The sequence below is a fragment of the Heteronotia binoei genome, chromosome 13 (assembly GCF_032191835.1).
Source record: "Heteronotia binoei isolate CCM8104 ecotype False Entrance Well chromosome 13, APGP_CSIRO_Hbin_v1, whole genome shotgun sequence".
Classification (NCBI taxonomy): Eukaryota; Metazoa; Chordata; class Lepidosauria; order Squamata; family Gekkonidae; genus Heteronotia; species Heteronotia binoei.
Window position 1 is genome coordinate 43,946,289 of NC_083235.1, and position 14,022 is coordinate 43,960,310.

A 14,022-nucleotide genomic window follows, 5' to 3' on the forward strand; every position below is an offset into this window, starting at 1 on the left:
TCCATAGTTTACACAGTGAGTATGCTTGCTCTGGGCCACATTCTACAGCACCCTGCAGCAATCCCAAGAACAGCAAACAATGCATGTGTATGAACATTAAGTGTAAACACCAGCATATACCTATAGGGAAGAATCTACCTAATACCAAGCTTCCCAGTTTTACCTAGGTGGGTATGGATTGTCCATTTTGGGGAAACACTGCTTTAACTCTGGTGTACGCAGAGTAAACTTGTTTGTTGTTTAAAATTCAGAGCTGCACTTAAAGACCAACTAGCTTACTGTGAAAGGAGCTTCCAACAGGTGCTTGTCCTGAGGTTTTAAGAATACAGATACATTTCCCAAACACCACCAAGGTACAAGTACACTGGAGAATAAATCATGGTAACAACACCCCGCCCCCCCAGGCAATCAGATCACCTGGTGGGCTCCTGCTTTAGATGTCATTATTGTCAGGTGTTCAATGAGTGGCAACATACAATAGGGCCTTTTTGGCAGTGGTACCACCAGGATTATGAAGTACCCTCCCACATGAAGCACAGCTGGCACCTTCTTTGGTAGACTTAAAGACAGCAATAAAACTTACCTCTTTCATGGAGTTTTCATTTTGCTTTGGTTGCTTGGTGAGAGATTTGAAATTTATGCCTGGTTGCTCTTTTGTAATTACTCTTGTGGAATTCTTTATCACAGGGGTGGCCAATGGTAACTCTCCAGATGTTTTTTGCCTACAACTCCCATCAGTCCCAGCCAGCCTGGCCAATGGCTGGGGCTGATGGGAGTTGTAGGCAAAAAACATCTGGAGAGCTACCGTTGGCCACCCCTGCTTTATTGCTAAGCCTTTGTTTACGGATTTTTAACTCCTGGTTTGGCTTGGGTGTTGTTGCTTTTTTAACTAAGCCATATATTGGCTTGGATGCTGCTGAAAATACCTACTGCCTGATGTCTGCAGAGAGCAATTATCTCATCTACCCCCTCAGACTGATGCTCATATTGCCCCCCATGCTGCTCCAGGGGACAGTGAATCCTCAGGAACAGCAGGAAGGGATTATCAGAAGTCCTCTGTGGGAAAGGGGTGAAAATCCCACCACCTTTCTGTTTACAGAAATACTTCACAAAATGTAACACATTGTAGTTTTATTGTTTGTATTATGAGTTGTATATTCTGCAAGCTACCTTGAAAAAACTAGATGCTAAACATGCTATAAAAGGATTTGAATAAGTAAATATACTAAAACCTATCACAGCACATGCTTCTAGCATCTGATGTGCTGAATCTGAACAGAAAACAACCAAAGCATAAAACCTGACCGCAACACACAGTCAAACAGGAAGCCATTAACTTTCATAGAGAGGAAACAATCTTAAAATCCAATTGATCAATCGTGTTGTTTTTCACCAGAGATGACTGAGGTTTTTTTTTAAAAGGATGTTTATAAATCAAATCTGTCCCAATTACCCCTTTTCAGGTACCCAACTAAATATGTACCAGCTCTTCATAGGGCTTTATTTTTATCCAGCAGAAACTTTACTACTCAAATTCTGCCTTCACAAGAAAGAACTACCTTAATTTGTCCCTGCTTCTTTTGATCCCTGTTCATCAGCTATTGTGCTCTGGCCAGCTGACTAGCACTGTCAAGGCTGAACAAAGCCATAGGGAGATTCTCCTCTCAGGGGCCTGCTGGCTATCAGCACTGACAACTAACAGCTGATAACATCAGGACCTCCAAATTCCTGTTAATCAGATGACTGACAAAAATGAATGTTCCAGAATCCATGCACATCAGAATTATACTGCATATGCTAGTTGCACTTGTGTTGCATATTACATCTGTAAAGAGGGAGGAAGCACATGGTATTGTGAATAGCTTCTTTTTCCCATTAAAATTTTTGTTTATTGTTTTCCACATAAGGTAAAATAGTAAGTATAACAACTAATTCCCTGGAATGTTACCACCCACCCTCTTCCCCAACATACCACATCAACAACAAAGTAAGAGCTGCAAACACACTCAGCTAGCTAAGATTACAGAATAAGAAAAGGTAAGAATGAGAATGGGGTAGGGGGTGATGAGAGGCAGCAATATGGATCCTGTCATAAGCCCTGACAAAGGAGGAGCTGGAAGAGTTAACAGACCTGGAAGAGTTGCCAGCCAGTTCCTCAGCTGAACAAACAGCAGCTGGCCCATTAATCACAATCAAGGCACCAGTGACGATCAATCTCTTCCAACCTCTCCCCCTCCCATCTCAAGAGTTCAAAGCAGGCTCTGGAAAGAACTTTCAGAGTGAAGACATGAGGCACGCCGATGCTTCAGATCACTCAGCCCTGAGTTCTAGCAGAGTCACTGCCACCCAGGGAGCAGGCTGATTGAGACTCCCATATAGCTCCCACCCAGGACCTGGTAACCTTGTGGAAGCAACAAGTCTATTCTCTGGCTTGCATCCATGCTCCTTCCTGATCCTGACCTGCTTGATTTCCTAGGCACCTGATCTCTTGGCTTTTGGACACTGACTTCTGATTCCGGTTTGTGATTCTGCATTGGTGACTTGGCTCCTGCTTGACTTCCTGGACTTTGACCTTGGACTGGCTTTGGACTCCTACCTGCCTGCTTCCTGAGAACATGACAGATCCAGCTGAAGGAGGAGTGGAGAAGGTGAAGTATAATGGTTCTAAGAGATTCAGGAAATCTTGCCAGATGGAAGTGAAGATCTCCAGAGTTTCTAATCTGTTATATGCAATTGTCTCCCTTGTACAGAGATCTAACATCTCATTGGTCCAATGAACCACAGAGGGAGGAATACAAGATTTCCAGGGCTGCAAGTTAATTTACTTGGCAACCAAGGCTGCCCTTTGAATCCATAGCACTTGATGTTTGGGGCATGCTCACAGAGTTGGCTATACAGCCTAGGATTAGATTATTATCTGTGAGGCATAGTTTGGTAATTAATGTGAGGTTGATTCATGCTATAACATCTTGCCAGAAATGTGTATTTTAAGGGCACCCTTAGCTTCTATTGACTTTTCAATACATGGTAATTTTAGATATATGTTGAGGGGGAGAGGTATAGGAATACAAATTTGTTACTTATTTCCAATGGAAAGTGGGAGTCTAAATGAACTCTTCTTTCAAAGGGTGATTTCCCACACAGCTTACCGAGGAGCGAAGTCCCTCCTCACCACGCAGCGTCTGCTCAGATTTCCCACCAACTGCTCCGCGGAATCAGGAAGTGCCGGACCTTTTGCGTCTCAAATGGAAATCGCTAAAACTCTAGTTTACGTTAGCGACGCAAAAGGTCCGGCACTTCCTGATTTCGCGGAGCAGTTGGTGGGAAATCCAAGCAGACGCTGCGCGGTGAGGAGGGACTTCGCTCCTCGGTAAGCTGTGTGGGAAATCTCTCAAAATCTACTCACACATTTGGCATAGCATGTAAAAAAGCAAATAAGTGATCTTTTCCTGGATCTCAGCAGCACTATAACTTGCAGCTGCCTAGAACTGGTGCCTAAGAATTGTTAGGCAGAGAGGGATGCTGCCTTGTCCACCACCAGCCATACTGGGGTAAAGGAAGCAACTGACAGAGACCAGCTAAGAAAGTAGGCCCCAACCTCTGTAGTGGCTTCCATCTTAGATCTTTCTGCTGCTCTGCACTCTCTCTGGCCAGTTACAGAAGACCCTCAGTTGATCCTCCACTGCCTTTGCCTTGTCCTAGGCATACTGAACAAGAGCTGGATCTGACAGATCTTTGCCATTTGAACATTTAACTTATATTCAGTATCTCAGTGTTCCAGACAGCAAGAGTCCTGCTAAAAGGCAGGACAGCTTGTTCATAATGCCACTGCAATGCAAAGTTTGTTTGATTTGCAAATCAAACCAGTTGGTTTTTTTCCTTTTCTTTTTTTCAGGTGTCAGCACTGAAATTCAACTGAGAAGAACAAAAAAGAATTCATGTAGAAATGTAACATCCAGTAATTAACATCAGCACAAGCTATCTCAGTCTGAGAAACTTCTTTTGTACAACCCATCACTTTACCCATGGTGCAGCCTGAGAAAATGAAAAGTGCATTAGTTAATATTTCATAGCTAACACACTGAGATCTTGTAACATAGCAATCTGATCAGTTTTGTTTACTGAAGATCTAAGCATACAGGGAACACTCTAGGAGATTCTACTTATGGATGAAAACTGCTATATAGCTATGTGATGCCAACCAAAGGAAGAAAGGCCTTAGTTAGATTTTAAGAGACAGGAGCCAAGACCCAAGTCTACCTAGTAGCAAAACCCTGTATATGAAAGCTCTGCAATATAACATGAGATATCTAAACTGACACAACTACATCCAGCTAGCTTTAAAATGTGAGTTGACGAAGGGACTGGACTAGACGGCCTGTAAGACCCCTTTTCTAACTCTAGGATTCTTTGCTTTGATAAGGGTGGGGGTAAGAGAAATCAACTCTGTGACCTAATACATTTAAGCTCTGATGCTGAAATGAACTGATAACTGTCAAATAAATTCTACATTCTCAGCATCCTGTATGCAAGCTTCTACTCCTTTGGAGTTAAATTAGAGATCAAGATGATAAAACAAAGCATAAGCAAACACACACACCCCAACTCACTGAAGCTGAATTGTTCTGTTAAATGTAAGAACCAGTATTAACCACATATTTATGGAGATAAAAGTTTTCAGAAGAGCTGTTATTTCAAAAAGAACCACTGAACATGAGACCTAGACATAATACAGGGAAAAGCTAAAACTTTATCCTAACTTTAACTTTCCAATCATGAAGCCAAACAGATGCTGGTAGAACTCTAACCTGGAGGTGTGCAGGTATCAGCAGGAGACTGCACAAAAGTGGACCGTCTTTTGGTTGGCATGGGCAGGGCCATCTTCTGTTCCTTATGCTTTGCCAATGCTGCTTGCACTGCCTCTGTGTGGATGTCTAACAAATGGAAATAAGGAAAGTATGTCAAAACTGCAGCTCTTAGGAGGATAAATAGCACAACAACAAAGCCCCAATTCAGTTACCCTTCTATAGCTATTATCATAAATGCTGGGCATAAAGCAACTGAGACATCGTGGTGCTAGGTATGTTTGCAAATGTCATAAACTGGCCACAGATGTATCACCCCAGACCCCAAGCTGCTCCTTTGTCATTTTTAAAAGGTACATCCTTCTCATAATGTCAGCCTTTGAAAGCCTTCTGAACACAGTTCTGGCTGGCTTCAGCTTTATGAGTTCAACAGCAGCATGTACAAGTTTGAACAGAGTGATCCAGAAGGCCAATTCCAGCAATCTGATGAGACTAGAGGAATGATCCTGCAAGAGGTCAGGCAAAAAACACACTTCACGCTCTAAGTGCCTCCTACTGAACATGACTCATCTGGATAGTGCAGTGCCACAAATGAAACAAATGCAACATGATTCATTCAATTCAAGAATCACTTCTTTTTCTGGAACATAATAAGAGGGAACATATGGTGGCAGGAGGTTATCTTACCATGGAAAATTAGGCAAATAATCGTATGGAGCATTTCATTCATTTGTGGATGGAAATTAATTCTCCTGAAGAGTCAAACCAACTGGTGACTTTCTATCCCCTACTTCATTTGAAAAAATGTAGGAAAAACTAATTAAAAATTAAAATGGAAAATCTAAATGATTGACTGTATGTAGAACTCTGTGCCAGGAAGAGACAGCCAGAACATCACAGAAAGCCACCTGAAAAGCAAAGATGAGTCACACAAATCACACAAGTCACAGAATAGTAGAAAATTATTTTCCAGTTTCCAGCATGCTCATCATTTAGACTGTGAGTTTAAGGAGAACCCACTTACCAAGCTTTCCCAAGGAAAAACATGGACATATCACTATAATATATAACACCCTATGCCTAACCACAGCAGCCCCTATTGCATGAGCTCTCCCTGAATCTAGAACTTTTTTTATATTTTTAGCATTGCTGAGCTGGATGCTTTGTATAAAGAGCTCAGAAACTTACAGCAAAAATGAAGCAGCTGTAGAAAGCATGAAGGCCCCCAATTACAACAAATCCCACAGAACTTTTAAAAAATAGTCAAGACGACAGCACAATTTGTGAGTGAAGAATGACCACCATATTCATAAACTCTTATTCTGAGCCCTTTGCTGGATTTTCTTCTACCAGCAGTGGGGTCTGACACAGATTCAAGTAGGTGGTTATTTAGAAGAACATATTTGACATAACACAAAAATGCCTCCTCAAATCTGGAAACTCAGTGTGGTTTCTTCCACTGCTAGGTCTCCTGTAAGGAAGGCAGATGGAACATTCTTCCCTGCCAAAATGTACTTTCTCTCTGCACAGAAGGAACACATATCTTGTCACTGAGAGTTTGAACCTATCTCCCTCTATTCTTATTTTACACAAGATCCAGAAATAACAATGGAAGAAGTGTGAGTCAGTTTTGGTGAATAGTCAAATCCATTCATAGGCCTACTGCTTATGTGGAGCACTGAGTCAGATCAAAACCTTATAAAAGCTGCACACAGAAATTTCCGGAATTGAATATTGCTGTTACCAAGAGAAAACTGCAAATAAATAAAGCCCTACAATTCTGCAAAAAGCAAAGGAGGCATACTTTTTATAATACAATGAAGCTTGAGGCGTAACTTGGGTTACCAACAGTCTGGGGGGAAAAAAGTCCTGTACCTTTAATAGAAGTATAATGGATCGTTTATTTCTGGGTGAAGTTTTTACCACTATGCCATGAAAAGCTTTGTCTGCTCCTTTGCACACAATTAAGAACACTAGGCATTGTTGGCAACCCTAAGTGTGACACCATTCCCAAAGTGGAAGACATGCAACAAAGCAAAATTGTATTTACATGCAGTAACATACATGGTTTGGTTTATCCTCACAATAACCCTTATAGTACAGTACAAGGAGTGGCACTAAGTTACCCAGTGGTCCTTTGGGGCTGCACAGGGATTTGAACATGAGTATCTTGCATCCAAACCAAGGTGTCCCCAACTTGTCTGAGCTTATAGGCACCTTTGGAATTTAGCAGCCACAGCCACAAAATGGCTGCCACAGAAGGCAAAGCCATGGCTGCAGCAGCTTATCTTTAGTCACACAGTGAAGTTCCTTGTGCTGTTGTGGCAGCTGCTGGCAAAACAAATTTTTAAAATCTTCACAGTCAATCAAATGTCCCACGGCCCATCAGAAGACCCAGCTGGCCTCACCCACTTTGGTGTAGTGGTTAAGTGTGCGGACTCTTACCTGGGAGAACCGGGTTTGATTCCCCACTCCTTCACTTGCACCTGCTGGAATGGCCTTGGGTCAGCCATAGCTATCGCAGGAGTTGTCCTTAAAAGGGCAGCTGCTGTGAGAGCTCTCTCAGCCCCACCCACCTCACAGGGTGTCTGTTGTGGGGGGAGAAGACACAGGAGATTATAAGCCGCTCTGAGTCTCTGATTCAGGGAGAAGGGCAGGGTATAAATCTGCAATTCTTCTTCTTCTTTCTAAAATCACTTGGATTGTCTGTGGGTGCCATGGCGCCCACTGCCATCACGTTGAGGACATCTGTGTTAGACTCTACACCACACAAACCTGTGATAGTAGCTCTTCTAGAAACTTTATGTACAAAAGCACCTACTTTTATTTTAAAAAGTGATATGTTTTTCATTAAAAAGAGAAAGGAAAAAGTGAGAGCCCTTGTAAAACTTCCTTCTCCCTTGGAACCTGCAACTCAAGAAGGGGCAGCATCAGAGATCTGACTCTATTGCAGTGCTTGGAATGTGGAGCACAGAACCTAGTTCAAATCCCAAATGTGAGTGAGATTACAGAACTGCTAAAAAGAAGAACTGGATAGCAAAAGGCTGAACAGAACTCTGATCATATGTTGAAAGCACTGAAGGCAGGACTGAAGGAGGTGAGCAGGCACATGTGCACACACATACCCCAGCCTCTTCTGCCTATGAAGATACCTTTGGCTTGAAGACTTTTAGAGCAGTATTTATTATTTGATTTGCCTGTTCACCAAAGTGCTCAGGAGCCTTTCTCCATTTAATGCTTACAACCACTACCAGAAGTAAGTTAGACCTGAAACAATGTTGCTGGCCCAAGGTCAGCTGGTAAACTTCAAAGAAAAAGTGAGGATCCAAAACTGGATTTCCCTAGTTCTAGGCAAACACAAACTCCTGTGTCACACTGGCTCTCATTTGTTCTAGATGTCTGAAACCAAATGTATACAGGCCTTTCCTACAACAGCAGCAGCAAAAACCCCACTGCGCTTGTCAAATTAATACGGAGCATCCTTACCAGACCGATAGCGCTCATCTCTGGCTCCCCCAGAGCGTGCCCGGTGATACTTGGAGGAGGATGGTGCTGGAGCTGCAGATGGAGCAGGTGTCTGATTTCGTGGTTCCTTATGCAAACCTGGATCAACCCCTGCAGGAAAATGTAAAAAGTATATATGTATAAACATATGATTTTTTTAAAAAAAAAGTCAAGAAAAATAAGGAGGACCTCTTTTGGTCAGTGACAAGGATTTCTACTGACCACTGCTAATTGCCCATGGCCCTGACCCGGATTGCCCAAGCTAGCCTGATCTCATCAGATCTTGGAAGCCCTGGGTATGGGATACCACCAAGAAAGACTGGGGTTGTTACATGGAGGCAGACAATGGCAAACCACCTCTGCACATCTTTTTGTTGTGGGTCAGTCAGGAGAGAAGGACTCCTCAGGAGGAGTCCTGCTGTAATCAACAGAAGCTGGCAAGCAAAAAAATGAAACTTCTGGTGGTGGTTGCAAGATTGTCAGAGTTCACAACTGACAGCTGATGCAGAGCCACCAACACCTTGCAGCCTCCCAACAGATTAAACCCAGTTAGTCATTACCAGCCCTCCAATTTCACCCATACCCTTTGAGCACAGGAGATGAAGGCTTAGAATGGAGCTCAAGGAGAGAAGCCAGCAGATTGCTGATGATGAGTAGCTACAGGGTTACTCCCAAGGAGTTGGGTACAAGAAATAAAAACCAGTCTGTGGAAGCAACAAGTCACTATCCAGTGAATTCTGCAACCACAGCTCCTGACTCTGCTCTAGTGACCTTCAACCAGATCTAGATGGATCTTGGACCTGCTTGCTCTGGTGTACAACTTTGGACTGAACAACGCTCCCTTGCCAGACTTCTGGAAGCCTGATTTCAGACAGACATTGACGCTGACTCTGGACTCTGATTGTGGCTGTACCTGGCTCTCTACACTCTTTCCTTGAACACCCCTCTGGGATTACCATTAATTGGTTGCAACTTGACAGAAATTTCCACCACCTATTACCCATGAAATAACAAGGATCCTCTGAATGTTACCTGCTGAATTTGGAAGCTGACCTAAATCCTTTAGGCCACACCTTGCATAAGTGGGTCTAGAATGTAGAATTTCCTTCTATAATGGCTTTTAAAACAGTTGAATACATGGACATCTACAGTATGTCTGTAACAGGAATATGAGAAAATGCCCTGGACGCCCACAACCCCAAATGAGTTATAGTATCACCCAGCAATATTATATATGTAATCAGCGTCATTTTGTAGAAAAATAGGTGGTAGAGCTCATTAGCATAACTAATTAGCATATGCCACCCGGCACCAGCCAAAAGCAACCCAAGGCAAGAAAGGAGAGCCCTGGGTGAGGCCTGCTTGGGCTGTCTAGAGATCCAGGCAGCCCAAGCAGGCCTTGCTCACCTGGGGCTCTCCTTGGCTTCCCCCCCGCAAGGTCAAAAGGCCAGCAAGCCACCTACTGCCCAAAATCACATAAGAAGTGAAGAAAGGGTGTCATGGGCTTCTCCAGGGGTTAATGAGGGCTGCTGGGGGTGTGGTACGGCTTTTGGTGGCTGGTTGGCTGTCTGCTCTCCTAATCCAGGGATTGTTATGCAGCTGTACATACTATTCAATGGACAAGGTAAGTGGGGAAGAGGAGGGGGACTCTCAAAAAGTTTCAGGAGCTGTGTGCCTGTGAGCTCCTGCTGAATTCAAGGCCTATACATAATGTTTAGTTCTGTGTCAAGATGACGCCTAAAAATTAGTTGCTGCCACACAGGAATGCACAATATTTTTGAGTGCACAGCAAGGACAGCTAGCTAACTGGCAGCAGTATCACAAAATGATACCTGTACTGATGCTGCAGAAAGTAAACATGCATAGAAGCCACAAGGCTCAATGTGGAGAAGGAGAAAAAGAGAGGGCTGAAAAAGAAGCTGAAGCTAGCTTCCGACCAGCTTTTAAAGGAAATGTCCAATACAAGGATCCACTTCCACAGAACAGACTTTGTGCATACGCAGGCACCATGAAGTCCACACATTCTCTCATGAGTTACACTTGTAATATCACCCCTAACAGCATAACAACATGAAACACAAAGAACACACAGTCATGCAAAGCCCCTACTGTTCTGATGGTGGAATCATACACAAACCAGCTCGGCAAACTAATGAAATGCAGTACAAGAACAGCAAAAGTATTTCAGCAGCACTCCTCCATCTTTAAAAATTGAAAGGGGCAACCTGGATAACCTTGCAATCCTTGTTTCTATGACAGAACTATAGGGGGTTGATGCTTCCTTTTTCCTATTTTCTTTTTCAAGAGCAGAGGGTATGGTGGTAGAGGTTAGAGAAAAGGTAAGTAGCAGAAAAGAAGGGTGATGACTGGAGGAGCAGGCAAAAGGAAGCAATTGGTGCTGAGAAAAAATATGCAGTATTTACAGAAATATTTGCAGCAAGGGTTTTAAGTTGATTCTTGTGTATAATTTACAGGATGTCTGTAGATTCATGTTCCAAGAATAATGGGTGTAGGAAAAGAATGGATAGGGGAAGACAATATACCCGGAGAAGCATTTACTTTTAGCGCCCTCTCTTCTATAAAGAACTTTCTGTCAAATAAGGGTTTTATCAAAGCATGTCAAATATTGACTTCCTGATATTCTTTGACGTTATTGCCTTTGTAAGACTGAAGGGCTAAAGTGTTCAACCATAACAAAATGCAAATTATACTTTTTTTTTTAAAATAGTGGTGTGGCCCTGACCAGATATTTATTACTTTAAAAATCACTAACGTTTTCAACAAACCGCTATATGCCATGCTACTTTAGTATTTAACGTCTGATAGATGGGCAGGGGAGGCTGGACACACAGATTTTGTGACAAACAAAATTGTTCTGATTGCACAAACCTTCTCAGATTGTCAAACAAGACACATAGCATACCTCTAAATCAAATTAAATTTTATAACAAGGAAAACAAACTAATAGTGTATACACTATTTCACACTACTTATGGGGGAAACTGTCACATTTAAATAACTGTATCTCTGAAAATATAGAATACACAGGAATAATTTTAAAATCTTCATACAACTATTTCGAGTGAGTAAAACCTTATCTCATGGCAAAAGGAAAGCATTTTATAGGAGTTTCCCTGCTCCACAGCATCCTTTATTTTTCCATTAGAAAAACTGGACAAAGCTCAGGGAGAGACACAGGTTTTTCAGATCTCTGTATCCCTAACCTTTTCTGCTATTATTGACCTTTACAGAAGGAATTTCTTAAAAAAAAAAAAAATTCAAAGGACTAATGAGAAACCCTCTCAAGAACAGTCAGTCACTGATTTAAGTGAACCAACTCACATTAGGCCCACCGTTCCCCAGTATAGATTCAGTTGGGTAGCCATGTTGGCTTGAAGCAGAAGAACAAAGTTTGAGTCCAGTGGACTCAAGTTTTCTTCCCTAGTGTTACACAGAAGGGGATCAAGAAGGGCCTTCTACTGGCTGCCACCACTCTGGTAAGGGTCTGTCTGGGGAGCCCCAGAGCACCCACCCAACCCCTGTATCTTCGCCATCAGCAAGTACTTTTTAACCATAACTGAAGAGATGTGAGGACTCAGGCAATGTAACAACAATGGGTTAATAATAAGTGCTCAAAAACAAGTGGTTTTATAAACTTTTAGTGTAACAGTGAATATGAAAACAGTAAAAGTTGGTACAAAGAAATAAAAGCACTGACACAACTAGCCAGATGTTCCCTCCCTCTAATGGCCAAAGACTCACCATCCCCTTTGGGTGAGGATCTGTTCCCAGCTGCAGCCTTCGCCAGCCCAGCCTTTTCAAAGCAGACACCTCCCCATCTCTAGCCAGACCTATTTATTCTTTCTTCCCAGGTCCCACTTCTTGGAGCAAGTTTGCCCACTAAAACTTCTGCCCACCCAATCAGAGGGACCAAAGGGATCTTGGGAAATGTAGGCCTTGTAGCTACTCTAACACAGGCTTTTCTGGAGCCTGTAGGCCTCACTAGGCCTAGCATCCTAACACCTAGTATGGCTGCCTTCTTTGGAAATGGCAAAAGAAACTACGATACCAAACCACACAGTTCTCTCAATATTCAATAATGACTTGTAAAAACAAGATTTTTAAAAAGATCCTGGCTGGATCATCACCAAAGATATATAAATGATCATATAATTACCACTAGCAGCTTCGCATGCTTGTAGGGTTGCCAAGTCCAATTAAAGAAAAATCTGGGGACTTTGGGGGCGGAGCCAGGAGACTTTGGGGGTGGAGCCAGGAGACATTGGGGTGGAACCAGGAACAAGGGTGTGACAAGCATAATTGAACTCCAAGGGAGTTCTGGCCACCACATTTAAAGGGACAGCACACCTTTTTAAATGCCTTTCTTCCATAGGAAATAATTAAGGATAGGGGCACCATCTTTTGGGGCTCATAGAATTGGACCCTCTGGTCCAATCGTTTTGAAACTTGGGGGGTATTTTGGGGAGAGGCACTAGATGCTATACTAAAAGTTTGGTGCCTCTACCTCAAAAAATAGCCCCCCCAGAGCCCCCAATACCCACAGATTAATTCCCTATGGGAATCGTTCTCCATAGGGAATAATAGAGTGCCCAGTAGACATTTCCCTCCCCCCCACGCTTTCTAAAGGGGGGGAGGGCCTGCATACCAGGGACTCCCCTGCCCCCTCCCTCTCTCACATGCACAAATACTTACTTGGTTTCCTTCCAGCAGAACTTTGCTCGCTGTGAAAACGAAAGCAGAAGAAAGGGAGGGGCCATTCTCCATGGAAACTGTTACTGACCCTTTCCCATGAAGCCCTTCCTGTTTCCTGTGCAGCCTTAAAGGGGCACACATTTTAAAAACTGTTTGCAGGTTTCTAAACCTGCAGGAGCTCTACAACGATGATGCCTACACGCATGTTCTCTCCCCCCCTTCCGGATTTTTGGAGAGCGGGGGAGGAGGCTGCAAATTTGGGGGTCCCCCGCCAGGGTGGGGGGGGGGTTGGGAAGCCAACATGCTTGGGAGTGATGTAGCTAACATTTAACAGAAGGTGCTGATGACTGTGGATCTTTTCTGTGGACCCTCCCTCAGGAAGTCATTTCTGATCCCAAGGAAGTTTATCCATGGGATTCTGGGACCTGTGTGGATTAACAGCCCCACATGTTTGGAGGCTAAAGTGGGAGAGGAGAGGTGAAATCACCTTGCCTCTTCTGTCAGTGCAGTTCCACTTATGGGAGAGGCAAAGAAGTGTGATTTTGTCCCTCCCAGCCCCATTGAAGTCTGCTGGTCTTAGTGGTAAGGATTGCTTGAAGGAGATGAATACAGGAACGATGACTCCTTGAACCTGCAGGTGGGTGGTTGGATCAAACCCATAAACTACAGGATTTGACTCACTAAACTACTCTTAACCAAAAGGAACCTACCTTACTTTATAACCCCTCTTCTCCCAGCTGGTAGAGGAATGTACCTAGGCGTTGTGCTTTTTTTTTTTAATACCCTTGAAATTCTCAGATACACCAAACCAGACAACTAAGAATTAAAATACAGCTTCTATTTCCACAGACCTGTTGGGGCCTGAATTTCAGTTTCATCCCTTCTCCCAGCAAAATCCTACTACATGCACGCTACATTTTTCAGAATCCCTTCCAACAGGATAAAAGCAAATTAGAATGAAGTCATGTAAAGATTGTTCAGTTTATATCTTTTGCTGAAT

The 14,022-nt window shown here is 43.1% G+C and overlaps 1 protein-coding gene across 4 annotated transcripts in view; it reads right to left on the reverse strand.

Annotated features, from left to right (window-relative positions):
- The window catches only part of DIP2B (disco interacting protein 2 homolog B), a 205,062-nt gene that overhangs the window by 69,263 nt on the left and 121,777 nt on the right, over window positions 1-14,022 (reverse strand). For all 4 annotated transcript variants that reach the window (XM_060253191.1, XM_060253187.1, XM_060253188.1 and 1 more), the window contains 2 exons: window positions 8,292-8,420; window positions 4,809-4,934 (listed from right to left, as the gene is read on the reverse strand). In XM_060253191.1, the coding sequence (XP_060109174.1) occupies window positions 4,809-4,934; window positions 8,292-8,420 (255 nt within the window). The remainder of the gene's footprint in view (window positions 1-4,808; window positions 4,935-8,291; window positions 8,421-14,022) is intronic.